The sequence below is a fragment of the Psilocybe cubensis genome, chromosome 5, assembly GCF_017499595.1.
Source record: "Psilocybe cubensis strain MGC-MH-2018 chromosome 5, whole genome shotgun sequence".
Classification (NCBI taxonomy): Eukaryota; Fungi; Basidiomycota; class Agaricomycetes; order Agaricales; family Agrocybaceae; genus Psilocybe; species Psilocybe cubensis.
Window position 1 is genome coordinate 2,972,218 of NC_063003.1, and position 23,195 is coordinate 2,995,412.

The window sequence follows — 23,195 nt, forward strand, 5'->3', positions numbered from 1 at the left end:
TATCGTCATCAGCATCATCATCAGCATTGCTATCGGTTTTTTTCCCCATTGACAGACGCCGTCGCGTCTCGCCCCGTTTTCACTTTTTCCTTTCTCGTCGTCTCGCCTCGTCTCGCTATCCCACGTGTTCTCTTTCTCCAAATTCCATTCCTCCGCTAAGTCAGAGGAACCGAGGAATCGACCCATCCGTGATGGGCGTACATAGATTAACAAACTACCCACCCCAACAATCTCGATGGTAGCAGCAGTCCGAATCCAGCTCGCTACGCTCTTTGTAGTGGACGGATTCGTCTTCATGCTCTGGATAAAACCATCGAGATTTAACTGGGTTGAAAGACGCCAAAAAAAAGAGCCAAATTTGTATATACACCACCTGCGGTTGCGTGTTTCTTTTAAAATACCTTTTTGTCAAAATGCTTTTATGTAGATTGATTTAAAATTGCATAATGCATTTTCGTAGTGTTTTGAGTGTTTTCGGGCGGTTTTCGGTTCTTTTTCATTTGACTATTGGGTCCGAGATGTCAAGAGGCCAGCGTAGGTGTGAGTGTTATTTTTAGATGGCCCTGTTTTGCTTGGCAAAGCAGCACGTGTTCCGATAATTCGGCTTTCGTCATCGACGCAAGAGCGCTGCGTTGCAGACACAGAGATCGAAGGGAAGAATGTACACTGAACGATGAGGACGATTGTAAATTAAAGAAACAAGTGTGTCGACGTAAGGATACAAAGAGAAAATGCATGTTCTAATCAAATGTACTAGCACAAAATTGCAATGGGGTCCAGGAGGAAAGAAAGGAGAAAAAAAAAACAACGAAGCAAAGCAACGCGACATGTCAAAAATACAAAGTGTAAAGTAGGATATGGGGGTTGCTGCCTAATGGCAGAGCCCAGGTCCCTAAGGGTATGTAGAAGGGACGGGGACATCGGACATGCGATGTCTGACTCGTCCCAGGGCATACCCCCGCAATGGGGCAGCTACACAATAAATTAAAAGCGGTGCTGCCCCAAACCAAAAAAATACAAAAGTGTTGATAGCAATGATAGTTCTCACCCCCAACCCCCAACCTGTCGAATCAAAGTCTCGCTGTAGGTATGAAGGGAGGGAGGGGGGACCGAGTACAGCAGACGAAACAATGTACGTCGAAACCTAAGCAAATACAGCAACGGCACCTCTCGCCTCGTCTTTGATGCCCTTGACATTTTTGAAGTCTCTATCGACTTCTGGGCCCCAGACGCCGTCGATCTTGACGCTGAGGTGCACGCGCCCGCATTCCGCCACGGGGCATTTCCACTCGAACTCGCCTTCGATTTTCGGTTTTTTGGCTGGTCCACGCCGCCTTTTAGGTGTGGGGATGTACTCTGTCAAACGAGAGAGTGCGGCGTACGACGCGGACGCAAATGATGCAGCAGATGAGACAGGTGGTGGAGGGGAAACAAGGGGAGCGGTAGACGAGGAAGCCGGCGCGTTCTGCCTTGACCGCAACCGCGAGCGGATACTATTCGTCGCATCCTCCTCTGCGGGTGCCTGGGCCTGGGGATCTGTTGGCGCGTCCCCGCTGCCATACGTCGGGGATACGACGGCTTTAGCTTTCCCTTTTCCTTTGCGATCTTTAGGTGCGGGCTTGTCTCCTACTTGTTCTTCGTGAGGCCGTCCAAGTTCGTTGAGACATTTTTCGTCGATGAGATGCCCACAACGGAGCCCCCAAACTCGTTTAAACTGACCTTCTTCGGGTGCAAGAGCCGCGTTCAGAACCAGGGGGTCTAAGCATTTGGCACACACGAGCACCAAGTTTAATGTCCCTGATCCTGACGAATCGCTTTGTCCAGACGTTGAGGGCCCGGAAGATGAGGGTGTATCCTCATCGTCGTCATCTATAATGATAGGCTGTTCTGCGGACGTGGGTGGGAAAAGGCGTGTTCGTGTGTTCTCATCATCGTCAGCCGGAGCAAAATCAAAGGTGAAGCCAGGCTCGGGTTTGGAAGGATGCGTGTAATGTTGGTGATACTGCTCCTTTTCTCTAGGCTGTTTAACAAAGTGGTGCCGTTGCCGCCATAAATATTCAGGTCGATCTGTCGGACTCGTATGAGCCAGCTCGTGAAAAAACATTTGGATGTTTGATTCCATGTAATTTGCGAAGAAATCATCGTCGTCAATTGCATTTCTCCGCCGCGCAGCGGCCGCAACCCGCGCGTATTGGCGCATATGCTGTGCTCTGTTTTGAGTCCTATTATTTGAAGAAATAAGAGCTCCGCCTAGACCTAGCGCTGGAATGTGTCGAGATATAGGTGCCGCTTCTAGTGGGGGAGATGGAGCATTTGGAGCGTTTGACGGTCCAGCGATGGGCCCCGTTTCAATTCTAGGTGGTGGTGCACTTGGAAAAACAGGCAGAGATCTCAACGTATTTAATTGTGCTCTCTGGTGGCGAGTAGCCAGACGGGGATTGATGGCAGGTACTGGAGGAATGCGGTGGTTAGAGCTTCGCGGAGGTGGTGGCGAAATATACTGTCGATGGCTTTGAGCCCGGTCTGCGTCTGCAGTAATATATTTTTAGTCAGTAAGTGGCCTTCTCGGGGATGAATAAAACTGACTGTGGCCAGATAGCGACATAGTCGACAGAATTTCTATATCGCCCTCGTCATCGCTCTCGATCCATATAGAGTCTGTGCGCGAAGTCCCCCTTCTAAGGTTCCGGGGTGGGAGCTGTGGCTGTCCACCACCAGGGTCAAGGGAGTCAACATCGATAATTTCGATAGAATCGCTTCTTGAACGAGACCCCGAGGCTTCAGCATTGTTCGTGGTGGCCATAGGACGTTCGACAGCGGTGGACATGGATGTTGGCGGAGATGGTCGTGGTAAGTGGTCAAGTGCTCTTGTTCGCTGTTCGTGTGCCGTTAGTTTTTGCGCACGGCTCCTGCCACGTGACTTCTTTATTCTTGACGCGTCCGCCAAACAAAAGCTGACAGGAAATAGGAGGTCTGGCACAGTTTTTGGTCAGTAAAACGTGTGATATGTGTCTATAGCTTTAATACTATGAATATACACTTTTATCATTTTTAAAGTGCAAAGTCGGTCATCACAGGATACCCCAAAGGTGCCTTCGGCTTTTCGGCAATTCATTGATCACTCGCACCGCCACCACGAGGCTTCTTTAGATGTCTTGGCACTGTTTGTTTGAGCTCATCCAAATCGTTCAAACCCTGTTCAGATGATTGTGAAAACATTTGGACACATTTTACCTCACAGGTATGTAGTAGTTGACGTTGTGGGTGCCTATATACTGCAATTTTTATAGGCTTTCATTTTGACAACAAATCTAGTTGAATCATGATGGGCCATCTCGGACTCCGATGTTGCCATCAAGGTCCTAACTTCGATGTCATATGGACTGGTTAAGCATGGGTCATTTCCCATCGATACAGGTACTTTTAAAATATATAATGACTCTGGTATGGGAGGATAAAGTCAGGCGTCCTTTCTGCCAGTGTGGATTTACCCACCCTAGCCGACGAAAAATAGGCGCCCATGACTCGGCCGACGAGATCTGCGGAAGCTCGAGAATGAAGATCGAACGTTCAGTGACAGACTAGGGGTGTGAGCAGGTGGATTATCCACTCGGGACTAACCACTGTCTTGGTTCAAAGACGCCCAGGATATAGATATAGTGTCTAAAATTAAGTATCTGTTAGAACTCCAGAAACAATCCTCCAAAAAACGGTGAAATGACTTGTTGGGCTCTTCAATGAAATTCCAAGTCCAAATTTAACCAAGATAAAAATGGTGAGAGGGACTCATTATATTCGTTTATCTTTGCGATGATGACGGAGTCTGGTAAATTGGATGCTGTCGGACCAACGACAGGCCATCCGATGGATCCAGGGCATTACCATTCCAACCAGGAGTGACAACTGACGGGACGGAGATGGGAGAGGGGAGAGGGGCGAGTAAGGGGAGAAGAAGTCGACATGTAGTCTTACAGGAAGCAATAGCAGGCGGGGCGCAACCAAAGACCGTAAACAGAACAGACCCTCCTTTAACAGTCAGAACTGCGCCACCAGCCCACAGATGCTCCGCTGGCAGTGTGACTGGACTTAAAGAAACCGTTACCTTAGCATTACGAGAAACAGTCAGCCTAGTAGCTTTTTCCTGGCTGTTATGCCGTACACAAAGCTGACAGCATTGATTGGCCGAGACACGAGAAATATGCCGCATAGTGTAGCTTTTTTCCTTTTGCTGTGCTGCTTGATATGATGGTAAAATACACTGTGCGATCATAGAGAGGACACAGGCTATATCTCTGAGCTAGAGGTGGCACAAAATGTCGCTCAGTATTGCCAAAGTATCAGTTACCAGCTAAACGGTGTGTGGAAGGATGACCATGCGAGCTCAGAACATGAGCTTGTAGTGTGGCTGGTTTAACATATAGTTTAAAGTTATAATTCACCCTTTTACCAGCCTAATGCTAAGTTTTAAGGATATACATGTATGGCACGCTAGTAAGATATTAGTCGGTGGATCGATGAGTTATAGGTATACATAGCTAACCTGACTGAATCAAAAAGGTAGATAATCCCATTGAACCTGAGTTCCCAAGTCCATTGGGTTCTCTGATCATATAGCGACATCACATTGCACGTAAACCCGAGTTTTTCGGTGCTTGGATCTGTGGGATGGGATACATGCAGGCCTCGCCGTCGAGGAGACAGGTTCGAACCTCCATTGTAGCTTGTTTGGTTTCTCAGTTCATCTCGCCGAAACCCCATCCAGAAGAGAAACCGAACCAGAAATCTCATCCCACACTAATTGCAAATTGCACCAGACCAGGGGCCTGGGACTAGAAAGCACAATTTCGAACAACGACAGGGATACCTCGATGCAGTAAAAAAATAGACACCGCCTTCCAGGATTTAACTTTCGAACCAACGTTGTTGAGATAAATTTGTCATTAAAAAAAACTTTGGGACCAGCCGGCTGGTTCCAACGAGCATTTTTGCGTAAACAGGAAGCCATCTTCGCCATGCGTGAAGTTGTTAGACAAGATAAATCAGGGGCTAGAAAAGTACAAGAGTGTCATTGAGTGAGTTTGTAGTACATCTTTTCATTTATCGCGGAGATGCCCTTAAGTCGATGGGTGGTGCCATTGAATTACGGCTTTCCACATGAATCGATGACATATTGTCGCGCCTTTCTCTGTTCGGAGCCTCCGACACCTTCCATAGCTTCAGGAGTCTCTTCATCCAGGTTTTCCTGTAGGGAGATGTGAAAGCGCCATCGATGTCAGACTATTCATTCTCACTGCGGTAAAAGAGGGGTATCAAAAGGACTAACGCGTGTTCGATCTGCACCTGCGTTGATAAGAACTACAGCTGCTTCTGCATGAGCCGAGTCCATGGCAAGATGCAAAGGGGTATTTCCTGTACACATACGAACATGCGATAAAAATAACGAATGAGAATAAGAGTCGTGGGTTTTGAAATGTATGCAGATGGGCAAAAAGAGCAACTTACCAATTCGATCAGCCGTATTTAGGCGCAGCTTGTTGGACGGGGTCGACGATTCAATAAGAAGACGAATAAATCCCACAGAACCGGTGGTGGCAGCCCGATGTCTAAAAAGATGGAGGAAGTATTTCCAGCCCTTCGAAGCATTTAAAAAGGACAAAAAGACAGCGTACAAAGGGAGTTGATTGGCCTTATCCCGTGCGTTGTACTTCGACAAAGTTTCAGAACTCCTCGGTCATGAACAAACCGTCAAAAATACGTACGTCTGCGCCCCTCGAAATCAGGAGCCTGCCAATCTAAGAGATAAAAGCATCAGAAAATGCAAGGCGTGATAACGCCAAATTGACAGCACACATCTATGCGAGATTTAGAGGCTGCGTAATGTCTGTGAAAAAATGGAGATGTTAGATTATATTTTACTTTATGCGTCTGAACGGAGTCGGTTCCATAAGAGAAAACGTACAGCGGGGTCAATCCATTGTCATTCTTTCTGTCCGACAAAGTAAGACAGATTACAGGAGTTTGTCGTGCAATATTACCTGTTTACGTCTGCTCCAGCTCCGATTAATTCTTGGACAACACCAAGGTTTCCTGCACTAACTAGGATGTGGCACATGCAGATCAGGGGGAGACGAAACGAGAAGGATGCATGTAACTTGCCGGCAATATGCAACGGACTCCATCCAGAGCCATCCACCTTGTCAACTTCTGCTTTCTGATCGATAAGAAATTGCACGAGTTCAGCAGAACCGGAAGACGCTGCCCAATGAAGAGGTGTCCGGCCATCCTGTTTAGTTAATGCTTAATATGGTTAAGCATGTACTGATCGGTGCACATACCGCATCTACTGAGTTTACAAGCTTTGGATCCTCGGCGAGCAGACTGCGAAGCAGCGGTAACTGGTCTGGATGCCAGTCGATGAACAGACGGGCGGTAAGTCCAAATTGAAAATCAAAGTAGGTTTGGGGATTATACGCGCTTTTCTGGGCCGCTGAATGAACTGTAAGTGAAGACATTCCTATCTCAATGCTCCTTTGACGCTCCGATTGTTAGTATTCGAGAAAGTATAGATGAAAGCAGGAGACAAAGTCCGACTGCAATGGATAGAGATTACGTAGTCGTCGCGTGACGCGTCGCGTCGATGAATCACATGCTCTTCTTATTCAAGCTATTGTAACCCTAACCTTAAGGTTGGGCGTCCTTGAGGGCACGGTGATCAATTTTCTGACTTGTCATCTTATTCTTAACGCCATCCTGAGTCGCAAAAGTCTCCACACAGATTCACACTTGGTTCTCACTTCAGCAAGGCCTGAAAGTACTTGTTTAAGCGGTAATCATTCAACGTGGCTTACTTCTCGCACGACGCTTGTTCTCAATGCGTCAAAACTCACGGAATTTTCCGAGAATGGACCTCTCTCTTCCTATGAATCTTAGAAGGTTTCGGCCCAACACCTACAATCCATAGTGAGGATGACACATCATAGTACGAGGAATTTGCTTATGATTCTTTACAAAACTCCGTCTTCACTGTAAAGATGGTTCAGAAGTTCAAGAAAAATTGAAATCATCGCAACTACTATGCCGATCAACCATGTAGATCAACCATGTATGTTCTAATGCATGCGTCTCGTCTGGAAGCTCATCATGCATTTTACATGCCTGAGCAGTGAAATATATAACGTCATTGGGTATTAGCGAGCCATAGTTGTTCTTGAAGACCTCCGCGACAACGGTCACATTTGGAACACCAGGTGTCTTTATATCCACGGAGTTTTGCTATCCATGTCAAGAGTTCTGACCATTCCTGCAACGCCTTCATCACGGCGTTTCAGTATCACCCGTCTTTCGACCACTCTGTCTTCTTCAACTTCTTCTCCCCGCTTCCCACATCTGTGGCCGGTGTTAGCTCCGGTTTACCAGAGAAGGAATCGATATTCTGGAAGCGTTGGACAACCGAGTCTACTCCTACACTGGTAAGTCGTGCTTAGCGTAATGACGTCCTGCAGGCGCCATTCTCATTTTAACTGTAGTCGCAGCCAACCCTTCGTGATCTCATTCGAGTTCCCGCTCAAGATGCGATGCCGTGGTTAATTTATTACTATTCCCTAAAATCTTAAGCTATTGGTTATTCGTCCATCCTGGGTCCTTCCATGACTCGACTTCAACCCCAAAAGCTTAAATTCCCATTAATGTTAAGTTGAATAGAAATTTACAGACAAAAGTTGACAATGACGATGTCCAGAGATGCTGGTCTACCTACAGAACGACGCCTCGAATGCCAAGAATCTCATCTTAGTCGATATTAACATCGCCTTCTGATTTCGACCTTGTTCGAATTTTGTGACACGTCGTGAAAACGGGTGTTTCATAATAGTACATCAGCATCCAATTTCCTAGTCAGTTATTATCTAGTAGAGTCTAGGAAAGACCCTCGAGTTATACTTTTCACAATAGATTGCCGCAATTCGAAATGGCTGAGTTGACGTTGATTAACCAGAGACCTTATCCGAGACGGGCGGAACTGGTGGGAGGATGCGAGGACAACATGTATAGTCTTTAAGGTAGTTTACAATACGGATGATGAAAGCAGGTATACAATTATAACATATATTCAACAAGAAAATACTCCACGGCTGTCAATTCCCGGGAAACGCTGATACTGATACGAGCTCAAGAAAATAAACGGTGCCTAATAAACGTCTAAGATTCCTGGAAATCATCGACCCCTGTGTAGTCGTCGGGGCTGGAGATAGCGGTAGATGAGTTGTAAGTCCCATCGTAGTTGATTGGTGCCGGATTGGTGACCGGATGGAGGGTGGGAGTGGTAAGCATATTTGCATCGGAAGGCGTCCAGGTAGACGTGTAAGTAGTCGTAGTACTGTAAGACTGTGGAGAGAATGGAATAGGAGGTGAAGACGATGGGTATGCGCTGCCAGTTTGACTATTACGACGAGCATCGCGATTAGCGTCTGGAGTGTCGCGTGTGTGCCAGTGCAAACGTTGCAAAGCTCCTTCGCGGGTAGCAGCCGGATGCCCGAGATAACGGACGGAGTACGCTTGGTGGTGCTGAGTGTTGTCGTTTTCGCGGCGATGAATTGTTTGACTGTCGTCGTACGAGTGCTGAGTTCTGACACGAGGTCGATCTGGATAAGCGCCGGGGTTTGTAGAATCATCATTATGGCTTTGCCATCGTCCATTAGACTGGGCATGAATAGACGACCAGTTATCCGACATAATTGTATCGCGCCGTCGACTAATAGCGTGTGCTGAGGTCAGAGTGGACGCGGAAGGAGACCATTGTCCTAAATCTTGTCGATGATTCGTGCCCACAACAACATCCCCTTGTCCGGGCCATCGGTTGTTTGGGTGAGATCTGTTGTATATATTTTGTCCATTTCCCGACGCCATCGAGTACATGGAGCTTCCACCAAAAGAGTTGTCGATAGGTGACGTTGGGCTGCCCGTGTGTGATGACCACGTTGGGGATGAGGGGATATGGTAGCCCTGGTCTTCGACTTTGCAATCAACTTGGTCAAGTTCGTCGACCTCACTGCCATACAGTTAATTGCAGACTGGGACGTAAAGACCTAGAACTCACACTAGCCTCATTTTGTGATCTGGACCCATCTCCACTTTTGGTGGAACTCGAAAGTTGGTGAGACGAAAGAGTTGCGGTGGCATATAAAGTCCCATGATGTCGGAGCGCGCTGAGGGCCGCTAGAATATCAAAGTTACTGGTACTATTCTTCATTTGAAGTTGAGAAAAATATGGCTCAACGTACCTTCAACTTTCCTGATCGTATGTCTTCTGAGGTGTAGTAGGAGATCAAATGCAGGTCAGAGCCGTCGATGGTAACCGTGATAGTCTGGAGAATGTTTATTGGTGTTTAGTATAACGGCAGTGATTGTAGGAAAAAATAGCAATAGAATTCACCTTCTTGATGAGACCACCTGCTTTGAAAGTGCCTTGGTCGCTGCCGTGGCCCCTGAGCCCAATGCAATTCTGGTCGGGAGAGCTTTTGCGAACCAGAGACCGCGTCGGCGAATCTTCGCTCGGGTAAGGTTTCTTGTGATTTCCTCTTGTACTTGCGCGCTCGTTAATTTCACGATAGACCTGTTCAAACGATACGATTGGGAAAACGTATTAACCAGTGGAATATTTACGACCTACAAGAAAGTTTCCGACGATACGAGACGGGGACCACAGCAAGCCATCTGAAAGAGTATAGTAGTTACTTAAAAGTTCCGAGCCATTGTGTCGGGAACCTACCTGTCCAGCGCTTGATCCCACTCTCCTCAACGCTGAAGACAAAGACCGCCCCGGACTTGATCATTGACCTCCGCTCGGAATCATTAAGCCGACGAGTAATACGTGGAATGACGCCTTGACGAGCAGCGTGGATAAGTCTGAGTGCATTGACTGTAGTTTCGACGTAGCCAGTAAATGGAGGTACGTCCGGGTTGCTCGTCATGTTGAAGGAAAACTTAAGCTAGAGTCTGTTGGACAAGGATAGAGTGGGATTGAGTGGTTGCGGGGAAGGTGAGCTCTTTATCGTGTTTTCGCTACTTACCAGCTGCTCATAGTAAATCAAATCTAGCAAGTTCGGATCGATACCTGGCCTAAAGAGTGACACTGTTAATTTCCACGAGTTAGCCCCCACCTTCAAACTTCTACCTATCTCGAACGTCCATTTCTGGGAAATGAGAGGGGGGCGTGGGGGGTGCTCACGTTGTTTGATTCACGATATCAACTCGCATATACATGACATAACTACGCCACCTGTCATAATTTTCTACATAGAGAGTCCAGTCGATTTTGAGTCGTACGAAATTTTGCCCTGAAAATGGGCTCAAAGCGGAAAAATCTGGGTAGGTCTGTAGATCCGATTCACAGTGCTTCCATCTTCATGAGAACTCTTTTCGCTCCTTCCGATAGGCAAGCCATTCTTATAGTAGTCAGGCCATCTGAGAGGCCAGAACGTGAACGACTTGAACAATTCATTGGCCAAAAGCGAAATTATATTATGTACCATTGATTTTCGTAGAGAAGATTTTACCGTCGATTTTAAAAGACACACAAAGTATTCAAAGGCTGTAAGTAATAGAACAGTAAGGGGCTGCGCGTCTCAATAAGATAAGCCGAAGATCTGACAGCTGGATGGCTGCTCCGAGGAAAATGGCCTCACGGTAGTGTCGTTGCCCAGGAGGCCTTACGTCGCTGAGTCTCTCTCGGTTTGCCGCTTGAATCTGAGGCTAGCATGGTGCCGTTTACGGGTACCGACAGAGGAAAGAATTGCCACAACGAAAATTCAGAGACAGAGAATCTCGAACCACTGGCAACTATCTGGTTCATTGATTCAGGGTCGACAGGTCTCAGGGTTTTACTGGCCGGGATCCCAGTGTAGTGTGGCCTGAGTCAGGTACACTTATTAATGACGCTCAGCGCCGGCCGCATACAGAACAGATTGCGATGGGTTGCACATTTGAAATCGCCGCCTAATTTTGGTTGGTAAGAATCTTGAAAATTCTAAAAATATACAGGCTCACCATTTGTCGAATTCGGCCAGTAGTGAATACAGATGAGTGTACCTCAACATAAGATTTTTGTAGGTGCTCATACAGACAAAGTGCGTGATTTCCTCGGACTGACCTCTTTTTTATGAATAACAAATGATTCAAGATTTGATTGAAGTGCTACCACCAATCACACAGGTAATTCAACGTCACAATGAAGTTACTTAACCTGCTGCTTCCTCTGAAGCTGGGATTATGCGCACCTTGCCAGGAGATATTTCTAATCCTCTGTCTCCGTTCGTATCGAACAAAGGATTAAGGCTTCTTGCCGGATTCTAGGACTCAGATGCCAATTATGGAGTTGCAAACTCGGCAATCTCCCCATTCGAAGGCCAGAACCAGTGATCCTGGCAGCCTGCTTCTCGAACGCTTCTCTTTCGCCGAGGCAGAAGAGCCTGTAGCCGCATTCCTGGGAATAAACGTCTGATAGCGGCCATTATCCTTGCGTTGGATCAAAGAGGGTACAGAGGTGTGGGGAACAGACGGGACTTCCCCCATGCCCCAAAGCAATCCCAACATGGCTTTTAGGGTCAAGAATAGATAATTACTCATCTTTACCAGGACCAGAACAAAGTTCCCTTTACGGATTAGTATCGCGTAGTTGAACCGCGTATTAGGCCACAGCAACTACTATATCCACCCTCGTTTTGAAGGGTAGTCTTTCTGTATAGCGTTTAATTTCAACTTCAAGTAGTACAATATGTCCAGTTATATGAAATGAATAGTTGTAATTTAGCTAGCTGCAGCAGGTATGTTTTTCTATTATAAATTTGCTTTTTTTTCAATGAAACAACGCCAATAAACTGTGCTAATGCCTAATTTCTGAGATGGTCTGAGCCAATCGGTCCCCATTGAAAGATCTGATGGAGTTTCAAATTTTCAGATGTCGTGAGATTTATGAGGAGGTGTCAGTTTTATTCATGAGTGAGAAATCACAAAACACATATTTGGCGTTTCTTCTGTATATATTCTATTGTATCTCGTCCTCTGCCACTCATTTCCGTAACGGATATTCAGAAAATTTTTTCGATAGAATTTTTGGTCATTGTTCATTTACTCCTGGAGACTTTGATGCAACTTGTCTTTTACAGTTTAACAATTTAATAAAAAAAATGATATGATTAACAGGGTTTTATACTGTGAAGTTCAGATTGTTTTTGCGACAGACTAGACGCACTACCTCTCCTGGATACTCGGACAATCTCTACGCTTTACTTACCCTCAGCGGATCACACTTTAATTAAATACGCTTGAGCAAGAAGTATATTGTTCTAGTTGGCCACCAACTAGGTATCCAGAAATTTCCGTAACAAGCGGGCTGGGAAAGCATCCAGCAACATGGCTCGTTGCCATCAGGTCCTTAAATCCGGCGCCGGAAGTGAAGCCACCTAAAAAGGGGCGGAATACTACTCCCCATAGTTTGGAACTTTGACAGCAGGGCGATCGTAGTCTTTAATTATTAGCTTTGATCCCGATGTTAAAATGGACTTATAATCCTGAATTCGTCTATGAGGCTCGAGAGCATATCACATTTGTTATTTGTTTAAAGACTGCAAGCCAGTTATGAATCTTTCATTAAGTTGGTTAGAGTAAGTTGAAAAAGTTGTAATTTGAAAGACATGCTATGAACAACGGAAAGTAGTGACCTTTTGCCAAGGTAGCTATCGTGAACCATTGGTCGCGAGCATGATACTTGGCTGATTTACGTTGCAAGGTGCCTTATCTCTGTGGTCATATAAACCGTAGCTCTTTCCAGCAGCAACCCTCACGAGTTTTATTTGTACATTCAAAGCCAACTTCCAAGAGCTTCTTGACATTTTCGCTGTTTTTAACCAGGATTTTAGCGGGGAAAGTGTAATCATGAGACGTCGTGGCAAAGTATGCTAATTCTTAATTTACCTGCCACGTAAAGATTTTCCTCATAGATTCAAAAAATTAGTACCCAAAGTTCATCATTTGTCGTATTTTATCAGATTTGCTGTCGATTGGCAATTGGGTAAAGTAAGAAATGACAAATACAAGTATACATGAACCCCGAGAATAGAATTTCCTGGGGGTCCCTATGTTGGCACGTTCGACGACACTCTAGCGAAATGTGTTAAATCATCAATCATGGGGAGAATACCATGGGCGTATATTTGCGCAGCAGACTAGGATACTAGTCCTGGGAGATCATGGTTGGAAGCACTTAAGAGAATGACGCATTCGACTTCGGAGAGTGCCGGTTCAAACTCGGCATGTCGAGGCTCACAGGATTACACCAGTCTCGCTATGAGACCAAGAATTCAAAACATATATATTGTATGGGTATACACGTATATATGGTAGGTTGGAGAGAATACAACGTCCTAGAGATAAGACCAGCTCAAAAGTCGGATGAATTACCGGAAACCGAACTCTTCTCATGAAACGCGACAAAAACGCGACAAGAACGTAACGCATAGGTGAGACATAGGCCGGAGCTTTCTCGTATTTTTACTAACCACGATAATCAATACTAGGTTAATTTTGTACGTATTCTCGCGCCAACAGAGCCCATGACTGGATATGATCATGGGACAGTGTATAAAATTGAAGAACTGTATCAGACTGTCCTCGAGGGCTATGCCGTATATCTAAAGCCCTATACCCCCGGCCGGCTCATGAATGTGCGTGGTATGGGTAGCGCAGTGTAATCTAATCAAAGTCGTCATTTCATCAAGTTGCGGGAAACTTACCGAAGTTTTACGAAACAACAACTGATCTTCTGAACAGCTCGCTCCTTAAGCGATCCAAAGCCCAGGACGAGGTCTACGCGGTGAACGTCAAAATTCTAAAGGCTCTAAAGCCGATGCCATCCCTAGAATTCCCACTCACTCGCAGAGTCGTATCTTTCTGTAAAACTGACACGGGATACATGAAAGTCCGTGAATCAGATATAGGTCGATATAACTTAAAGGGCACGCGTGAGCAGGTCGTTGAATAGCTTTACTGACGTAGATGCCATTGTACTGGTCATTGTTCAATTTGAGCTCTCGAATATAACACACAGCAAGGCGAAATGTTCCGGTCTAGCTGCAATGACCAATGACTGACTACACACTGTCGCTCGTTGGTACGACATGCAGCAAAGTCCTGGAAGTCATCATAAGGTAGATCGACAGTATCGATCATCGCGAAGCTCATTTAGGCATTGACGAGAGCGATAACTCACTTGAAGATAACGGGAGAACAAGAACGGTATTTTGGGCTGACATGGCGCAGACATAGCGCAAACATGCGGAGTCGCAAAAATTGTTCATGCCTTCATGGGTCTATGAACCCCCCCTTCCTCCTACTTTACCCATCCAGTCGAGTGTTTAATATGTTTAATACGAAAACTTCACGTACTTTTTGGTGTAGGATGTTAGGGAGACTGACATACCGTTCTTGGACGTCACATGTCTTGAGATACCCGCGAACCTTAGCTCGACAAATATTGTGGGATAAAATGCAGCCGGCTTGACATTTTTGACAGCTTACAGGGTCGTAAATAAATTCAACAACTCGGCAAGAATTATGAAAGAAACCCAGGGATGTTACCCAATATCCTATCTTGGACAGATTGTGTGACCCTCACCCTGATTTGTTTCAATGATGCTGCAAGTGGAATCCTGCCGAAGAACCTCATTCCCGGGCGGTTCACATAATAGGCCGTCAGATTCACGCTATGAATCTCTCCGCTTCGTTTTTATAGCACGTAGTAGTCCTCAGATTTGAACGCACATCAGTCTGGACGCTGAGCCTTGAATGGGAAAGTCCTGCAATCCATATTTAAGATTGGTTTCCGAAACAGTGGATACATACACCGTACTTGGGGACTCGGCCTGTGGGTCCTTAGTCTGTATGTCGCTAGCCGCCTGTCCCTGATCAGCTTCACTCTGAGGGCATCTTGGAAGCTTATATGCGGTTAAAGCTAAAGGAGAATGCGCTTAGATCGAAACCGCCATGCTTGTACTGAGTCATATTTTGTGGCAAAGCCACGTAACAGTGCCATCTCCTCGATTGATGAGTCGGGCATGGCAGTGTGTGTGCGGGTAATGGTACGCACTTCCAGTGGCCGTTGAACGGTGTTGACCTTTGCCTGTCAAAACGGGCACGAGTTCAATACAGTTGACCGTAAAAGGACTCCGTAGAATGGCAACGAATGTGCGACGTGGAGTTTTGAATAGATGCATATCCGCCTGTCCGCCGTGCATTGTGCGTGATACTCACGGCAAGTTCGTCGTAATAGACCACGAATCGAAGGTGTGAAATATCGCCTGCATACACACCTTACTTTTAGCGGTCTCCGTCGCGTTTTGTAGAAGGCACAAAGGCAACATAACGAAGTCCAATAGCTTAAACCTAACGATCCCCAAAAAAACCAAACCTTATTTCGTTCCAAATATGTCTAGTTGGTAATGCTATTTTGAGAGAGCACGCCATATTCCGGGGATTGATATTTGAGTCTTGATCTGAACAAGTTTCTTCTGTTCGGCACGCGCCACCGTTTGGATTCCTGACCCTTGGGCGGCGGGTAGATCCAAAGTACCAATTGCTGGCGCGCCACGCAGGAATAGAATGGCATCAGTGGAAAGTTGATAGATAGATAGATATGGATGAATGGATAGCTATGTCCCGGCCAGGTTCGGAGTTCTGATTTGAAATCGGTGGAAATACCCTATCTGTTGGTGCAGGGAGTGCATGGCTCCGCATCGACGTTCCGAATTGAAGAAAAAAAATTGCAGAGCATTCGTTGTTTGATCTCAGTTCAACTCCGAATTTATTGCGCGTCGTTTCAAATTACACCGCAGGACAATACCGCCTGTGCATAAATGGGTATATGGCCGACGCCCGACTAGACGGTGCACACGGCCTTACTGGAGTTAGAGAGCACATTCGCCATCCATACGGGAAAAGTAACCATCGTGTGATTGGAGAGAAGAACGGAGGGATCATCCAACATACTTGGGATGAAGGCAGGTTGTAGATTATTTTTGAAAAGAAGACGAAGAGAAGAGAAGAGACATCAGAATATTAAAATTTCCACCCACCATGCCTCTTCAAGTTGACGATATAATACGGATTTGGGTGTGAGGAGACTATGTTGGAACGGCTTGAGAAACCATCGCCTTTGGTTCACCACGATGTCGCCAAGTTGATACTCACATTGTGAATGAGATGAGATGAACCTGCCCATATTGTAACCGGATTATGCGGAAATAGACGTGGTGTCAAAACATGTCAGGGCCAGCTACGGGGAATAAAACAGTGTGAACGGCGAACCAGCGATTATAACGAGAAGATATTACGCATAAACCTCGAGTAGACTTGGTTGTCGTGTACTCTGCATGATGTTTGACGCTTTTGTAGTTCACCGTCTTCGAATCGCTCCAGAACTCCGTCCTAGAAGAATTGGGATCAAATCGAAGACAAGCGAAAACATATTCCCTCGCCAGCTTAAAAACTAGATTGACTTTTCCCAGGTGTATAATTGGACGTAATAACCTGGTGCTGTAATCACACGGAGAAGTCGATATGTCGTTTGGAAGAAGGAACCATGAAGGCAACCACAATGTTTACCCTTACGCCCAGAAAAGAGAATACATACGTTCGAAGTTGTCAAAACGTTTTAGAAAGCTCGCTAAGAATACGCGTAGAGGGAGCCCCAAGGAACAGGTAACCGCAGCATGTAGACAGCGAGCCGTTTTCCGAAAACTCTTTGCACGTTGGAAGTCACCTCGTTGATCATATGCGCGAACAGGTTCCAGGTGCAAGGCCCTGTGATCCAGTTCAAGACGGAAATTTGAATGGGAGCAGTTGACATGATTGATACCGTGTCGGCGCCTATGACGGAGTGTGTGTCTTGGTTGTCCATCCATAGTCAGGACTGTCTAGGCATGGAGAGGTTTTGGAGAGGTCCCAATTGTCCCGACTCGGATCCTGGTGTGTGGTGAAAGGCCGGAGGAGAGCTATGAATAGCTTCAGGTACATATCACCTTCAAAAAGAATGGCATGGGTGATCGTAGATAGTACAGCTCCCAAACAGAGGGCATAAACAGACAGAGAAAAGGACCAAACTTCAAAGCAGGGAACAGATTTAGATCCAGCCAGAGTCTGAGAATCAGATGCCCTTATAGGGTGTACGGTATTACAATTTGTTTGCCTGAAGTTGTGACGAAAGATTAAGAAAAACCCAAGTTCAGAGTTCGAGCTATCCCTGTCTGTGGCAGGTGTTATCGCTGCCATTGCACCATTGCATCCTGAGAAACATCAGCGAACGTCATTCAGCTGATAGCACGAAACAGAGCCACACTGGTCATTGGTAGTGGTGGTTTTGTTGATCATGTGGGATGCGAAAAGAGCGAACGCGACAGCACGCGCATTTGAAATGACTAGTTCCCTACGAAAGATCATCAGCATTAGTTATTCTAGGACTCTTTGAAGAGTAACGTTAGGTCAGATCCCACCCAACGACGTCGGGTAAACAATGGCGGCTTTATGATGCATTCAAGCCTTTTCGAGTTCCCCGTGAGCTTATCTACTAGAAACTGTCGCGCCGCTGAGGAAAACCAAAGGCAAAAAGACAACGTACTTGACAGATGAGACCGGACCCTTGCAAACAAATGACGAACCTCCTATTCAAACAAATTCGACAGCTCGATCTTTGGCGACAACTCGATGTTGATTGTTAGTTTCTGCGATCTCGTAAGGCCAAATCTGTCCTATGGTCTATATTAATTACTTAACATCAACGAAGACAATATGAAGACGTACTCTGATGTTCAAATTGTGGTCTCCTCTTGCTGATGCTTGCTTCCAACATCATCTGATACTTGCAACGATCCTGTGGCCATACAACTCCTATCATACATATGGCCGGTTATTTGACCGGATCCATGATGAACGAGTTCAACGTATATAGAATAGTCGGTAAGGGAACTGCTTCAAGAATATATGTCGGCTTCAACGCGCTCGAAAATGTCAAGGTTCAAATGTTCAAGCTGAGTGACAACCGCTGCACAGAACTTTGTACTTGTTATTTCTGGGGGATAATGACGGTTTCCTTGCCAAGCCCATAGACCCCTTTCTGTTCTCTTCCATCCACCATCACAATCTATATACAAGTTATGCCTTCCCCGCCCTCGGCTCAACCCTTAAAAGTCCCTGCAACTCCGTCCAAGTCTTCGGAAGCGGATAAAGACAAGACCCCAGTCGCCACCAAGCAGCAGGCACCCTCGAAATTGGGAACGATAGCTCCAAACGACATCTCAAGCCCTCATGAATTGACAGCTTTCGTAAGGGCATTTCTCAATTTTTGGGGCCAAGGATGAGATACTCACTATGTCAATACAGGTCGAAACACTTCTGGAGCAGCTGGATACCAAGTTCGACGATATGTCTACCCAGATTCTGGACAGAAGTTCGTCAATCTTAACTTGTTTTGTGTGCGATGTTCTGATCTGTTGTTCTTCTCTTTAGTGAATCAAATGTCCACGCGAGTGGATGCGTTGGAAGCATCAATACAGGACATCATTAATGGAGACATCAGCGTGCCGCAATCGCCATCCCCTAGTACGCCGGGTGGGATAAGGCGAAGTGACAGCGGCATTTAACAAAATTCGGCGAGAAATAAAACAAAATTGTAGGTTTGAAAGCAAAAGAAATCGTGTGTTGGGTTACTGACTGATCCGCCTTCTAAAAACAGTTCATCCGATTTTCGAACGTCTTCAAAGAGTCAACGGCCAACCCTCTTTGTGTCGTGATATGATATCAATCGTTTCATATCCGAACAGCGAGTCATCCTCTGCTCACAGAAAAAGAGAGAAGAATGTCAAGTGTTAAAGGTGTCAACTCTGCGCTCCAAGATTGGATGCTTTCCATCCTCCGTCAACAGCGCACGACACCGCCAATGGACCAATGCACTTTCTTTACTGTTCGTTACCCGTTTGGTCGTTCATATATCACTCTTGTGGATTTCCTAGGCAATCGTGACGGTGTTGGAATGCAGGAATTTTGTGGGATCCTCTTGCATGTTCAAGGACGTGTAATGTTTCTGATGACCTTCCCACACTCCAGTATCTACCCGCAACAGCTTGTATCAAACTCTGTAATATTAAGTAGCGAAAGGATACCTTACTCTGATGGTTTTGTGTTTATAATCGTGTAAAAATTATTGTATAAATGGATCAGGGCAACGTTGTTTGATTGTTCAGGTCAATTTCAGCCATCAAAGTCATGGGTGGCACTGCGCGACTTTCTAACCGAAACTGCGAACACACTGGAACAATTCTTTCCTCCACATTCCCCACCTACGGTCTCCGCTGTCCCCAGAAGCGATATTTCCCACTTTTGCCAGACCTTGTGCTGTACAAAGGGTGTGACAGACATACATTCATAAATATATAGGAGAAAGGCGATGGCGATGCCCACAACAGCCATGATTGGCATATCGCGATTTCATGCCATCGTCAGCGCACGACCTCTCCATGGGAATGGACCCCCAGTAATCCACGAAGACACCTATCGTTCAGCATCATACGAGCCCTGGGGTAATGGGCGGCACCAAGTGAACGGCAAAAGGGCGAGAGAACCGGCGGATACAAGTGCTGGCCCCAGTACAACGAAAAAGGCGGCGAAGAAGGCGTCAGAGGACGACGCTGGCGCTCAGCGCGAGGTGAGCGTGCTTCCTTCTCTGTGTGCTTTTCCATTAGTTGGGTCTGACAATGTTTGATAAATTTGCGGTTGCTTTTCGAAACTGCAAGCCAACGACTCAGTATCGCGATCGGGATGGGCTGTTGGCCGCTCTGCGAGAGCGATTCCGCGCGGGGCCCAACGTCGATTTCCACGGTACATACGAGATGCAGGACACAGGAATGACACACAAAGAGCGTATACAGACAGTTGCTCATGAGATATGGAAGACGACCGGGTACCGCTTTACGTGCGTGTTTCCATGCATGCCATTTTTTTACGGAATTGTTAACGAAAGCACCAATTTTTCGGGTGCGTGCGCACAGTGTCAAAGACCACCCACAGTACACGAATGGGCACAAAACACGGTTTTGGTGTTCGCAGGACGAGGCACACCGCTCCAAGTCCTCCCGTGCGGCGCGCAAGGCGCAGGGGAGCTGCTACAAGCCGCGTGTGACGAGTGCGGGGGAGGCAATGGCGAAGGAGCGCTTCGCATGCCGTAGTCGCCTGCTCATCTCCTCCCGGGACACCCACCAACCGGGTACGCGAGTCATAACCATACGCATGCATCATCATATATCGCACGAGCCGTACATCGATGCAAGCATGTCCCAGGAAACTATTCAACACATCTGGCGCACTTTCAGCTATGGTCATCAGCCAACACAGCAGCCACAGCATCAACAACAACCACATCAGCACCACCACCAGCAACATCATCAGCATCACGCACAACCCGCTTCAACGTCTACGAGTAATATCAACCATAATAACAAAAACGAAAACGATGTAACTATGGACCAGGTGCCCCTGACCATGCCTATAGACGAAGAGGAGGAAGAGGAAGAGGAATCTTCGGTAGACGCAGATCGAGGGGCCCGAATGGACACTGGATATCATCGCCCATCAACAGACGATACTCTTCGACACACAACGTTCGCTCCTACTAACCATGTACCGCAGTCCCAGCCCCAGCCACTTCAACAGTCACATACACATGCTCAAACGCAGGCGTTACCACCACATCCTCAACCACTGGCGCTACCGCCTCGGCCTCATCCTCAAACACAGATACTACCGCCTCTTTCTCAGCCTCATCCCCAACATCAACCACAACCGCAACCACAACCACAATCCCGGCCGCAACCGCAACAACCTACCCTGCATCCGCCGTCAGAAGAGTACCACAGCAAGATGTTAGCGCACATAAAAAACCTTCGCGAGTTTTGTGAAGGACTCGAGTATCAGCTGCAGTTCAATGACTATCGGATGTTAGATGTACTCGAACGGGAAGGAGGGTCGTTTCTCGGACTTGTGGAGGACTGTCTTAGGAAAGAGGGTCGTTTGGTGTCGGTCGATCATCCGAGCATCTCCCAGCAGCAGCCTCAGCCCCTGCCCCAGCCTCAGCAACAACCACAACCGCAACATCATCACCAAGCACCGTCGGCCACCAACCATTCTCTGCATAGTATTCGTATGGATATGAATGGCAGACACGCTGTACAAGGACGACAGACTTATGATGGGAACCCTGGAATCAACCCGAGAGCGCTCAATTATTGATATATTTTACTATTTTCACGAATCATCGTCCACTGAGTATTATGTAGTGGTCATACTTGGACGCAACTAAACCTGGGTTGGGGTATCAAACGCTTGTATTAACTGTATGTGAGTTTTACCCTCCAACTTCATGCGAAAATTATCGTGTTCGTTATTTTCTAATGCCTCTATTCAACTAACAGGTTTATGCTACCGCTGTTATATTTCTGTAAATTAAAAAAATCATATATCGCACGCGAACAAAAGGGCAACTGAAATACTTGTCCTATTCCAAGTTATCCGATTCAAACGATATATCACCGGCAATTCTCAGGATGTACCACAATTGACTCGCATCTAACTCAATTGTACGAACCCATTTCCTTCCTTGCGTCTCGGGTCTGTATGTCGTGCATATACCTGCTTTCTCCGAAGCCGTCCCAAATACACGCAGCGTTCATTGGCATTCTATTGTGTCGGCCATTTCCGCTTTCTTGCATCCCCCAATATCGTGGCCTTTCAGGTACAGATTTCAATGTGCGAGATGATCTATATCTAATATATACTACTGCAAAATCGAGGGTGGTCATCGTTTGACATACATCACCCATTTACAATTTCCACGGAAGGCTTCATCTCTACCGATTCAATCCTCGTGGAGTTATGAAATTGTCTCCATGCATCAACTCAACTCTGTTTTCATAGCGCAGAGCCATTGCAAGGCCACGGACAACTTGCATTTTGCAAAAGGCCTTATTGGAATTACCCACGTCAACCAAGGTTTTTAGCTCATGTGAAAAAAGAAACAGGCTTCTTTTGCGCTTCGACGTTCGATTTTCGATGTTTGGAGTTCGCGCGCGATTGTAGCCCCCAAACATACACAGGTTTTAAGCACGCTTCGGACGTCGGACGGAGAGCTCGATATGACAGCAAGGATGTCGTATTTTTAGTTCTGTGGGGTTGCTTAACGGCCGAAAATGACATATTCACTCATTGCCGTGATGATTGAAAGTCGAGATAAAAAGACCTCGTTACACGGATGTCGATATACATGATCATACATGTTCACCGCTGGGTTCACGAAGGTCGACTACTGCCTAACGCCGATCTGGACCTGAGAGAAAGAACGTTATTGGCTTGCCGAAGAGCAGCGAAGAGCTGATAGCATAAACAAGAACGCGCAGTAAACGAAGGCGGCTGACCAGGAGTCGCATCTATCTTGTCGAAGCCATCAGGCAGATGCTCACGGTGTAATTGGGGTGAGGTTGGCGAGATGCCGTCAGATCAGAGCTCAGAAAGGTTTGCGCACTGCTCCGTGCCATTTGTGATACACACAGTGGAAACTAGGCAGGTTCAAATTGAAATCCTCCAAATCCCCAAACTGTTCCACCTCCATCTATCAGTTTCCGGTGATGACTATGTACATATAAAGCCGTGGTAACTGGATCGCGCGCGAAATGATGGATCAGGCCGTAGGGAGTAGGATTTATGACCTGCTGATAGAAGGATGCAAATCCAATGAAGGCACCCTCGACATCGTGGAATGGAGCAAGGATTGAAATAGTTAGAGACAACTCAGGAGCTTGAAATTTATTAAGCATGGTATGAAAATGTTATACAACAACGACGCCAGTGGGTAATAAGGCAGACCATTACACAGATCTTTCCCTGCTATGAAATTAACAGTACACATACTAACGGGATTTGGTTGCCCATGTTTATTTGCTGCCCACACGATTCGAAGAGAACAGCGCCCTGCCCGAACAACATGAGATTTGTCTCGTCATCCAACATAAGTAGAATTTCTCAAGACTAGGTCTGTAAAAAGAGCTTGTTTGAACAATGTTGACAAGTCTCCGTCAACAGGGTAAGGACCTAACGGGGACCTC

The 23,195-nt window shown here is 46.5% G+C and overlaps 6 protein-coding genes across 6 annotated transcripts; 2 read left to right on the plus strand and 4 right to left on the minus strand.

Annotated features, from left to right (window-relative positions):
• Positions 1-1,144: 1,144 nt before the first annotated feature.
• On the minus strand, positions 1,145-2,827 carry JR316_0006398 (uncharacterized protein; the record flags this gene model as incomplete). The annotated part of the gene is made up of 2 exons (XM_047892144.1): positions 1,145-2,529; positions 2,587-2,827. The coding sequence occupies 2 exons, from the start codon at positions 2,825-2,827 to the stop codon at positions 1,145-1,147; spliced, it is 1,626 nt and encodes a 541-aa protein (XP_047749493.1).
• Positions 2,828-5,140: 2,313 nt separating this feature from the next.
• Positions 5,141-6,512, minus strand: JR316_0006399 (Ankyrin repeat-containing protein C6C3.08; the record flags this gene model as incomplete). The annotated part of the gene is made up of 8 exons (XM_047892145.1): positions 5,141-5,242; positions 5,324-5,409; positions 5,503-5,632; positions 5,760-5,792; positions 5,851-5,881; positions 5,960-5,986; positions 6,036-6,283; positions 6,336-6,512. 8 exons carry the CDS (start codon positions 6,510-6,512, stop codon positions 5,141-5,143), a joined length of 834 nt encoding a protein of 277 aa, XP_047749494.1.
• A 1,684-nt stretch (positions 6,513-8,196) lies between these two features.
• Positions 8,197-9,968, minus strand: JR316_0006400 (Global transcription regulator FGP1; the record flags this gene model as incomplete). The annotated part of the gene is made up of 6 exons (XM_047892146.1): positions 8,197-9,046; positions 9,095-9,213; positions 9,279-9,362; positions 9,431-9,610; positions 9,668-9,711; positions 9,767-9,968. The coding sequence occupies 6 exons, from the start codon at positions 9,966-9,968 to the stop codon at positions 8,197-8,199; spliced, it is 1,479 nt and encodes a 492-aa protein (XP_047749495.1).
• A 7,316-nt stretch (positions 9,969-17,284) lies between these two features.
• Positions 17,285-17,896, minus strand: JR316_0006401 (uncharacterized protein; the record flags this gene model as incomplete). The annotated part of the gene is made up of 5 exons (XM_047892147.1): positions 17,285-17,333; positions 17,387-17,473; positions 17,666-17,685; positions 17,746-17,795; positions 17,848-17,896. The coding sequence occupies 5 exons, from the start codon at positions 17,894-17,896 to the stop codon at positions 17,285-17,287; spliced, it is 255 nt and encodes an 84-aa protein (XP_047749496.1).
• A 304-nt stretch (positions 17,897-18,200) lies between these two features.
• JR316_0006402 (Heat shock factor-binding protein) lies at positions 18,201-18,686 on the plus strand (the record flags this gene model as incomplete). The annotated part of the gene is made up of 3 exons (XM_047892148.1): positions 18,201-18,368; positions 18,427-18,493; positions 18,553-18,686. The coding sequence occupies 3 exons, from the start codon at positions 18,201-18,203 to the stop codon at positions 18,684-18,686; spliced, it is 369 nt and encodes a 122-aa protein (XP_047749497.1).
• Positions 18,687-19,510: 824 nt separating this feature from the next.
• Positions 19,511-21,327, plus strand: JR316_0006403 (uncharacterized protein; the record flags this gene model as incomplete). Its single annotated transcript, XM_047892149.1, has 3 exons — positions 19,511-19,747; positions 19,848-20,014; positions 20,091-21,327. 3 exons carry the CDS (start codon positions 19,511-19,513, stop codon positions 21,325-21,327), a joined length of 1,641 nt encoding a protein of 546 aa, XP_047749498.1.
• Between the last annotated feature and the right edge of the window lie 1,868 nt (positions 21,328-23,195).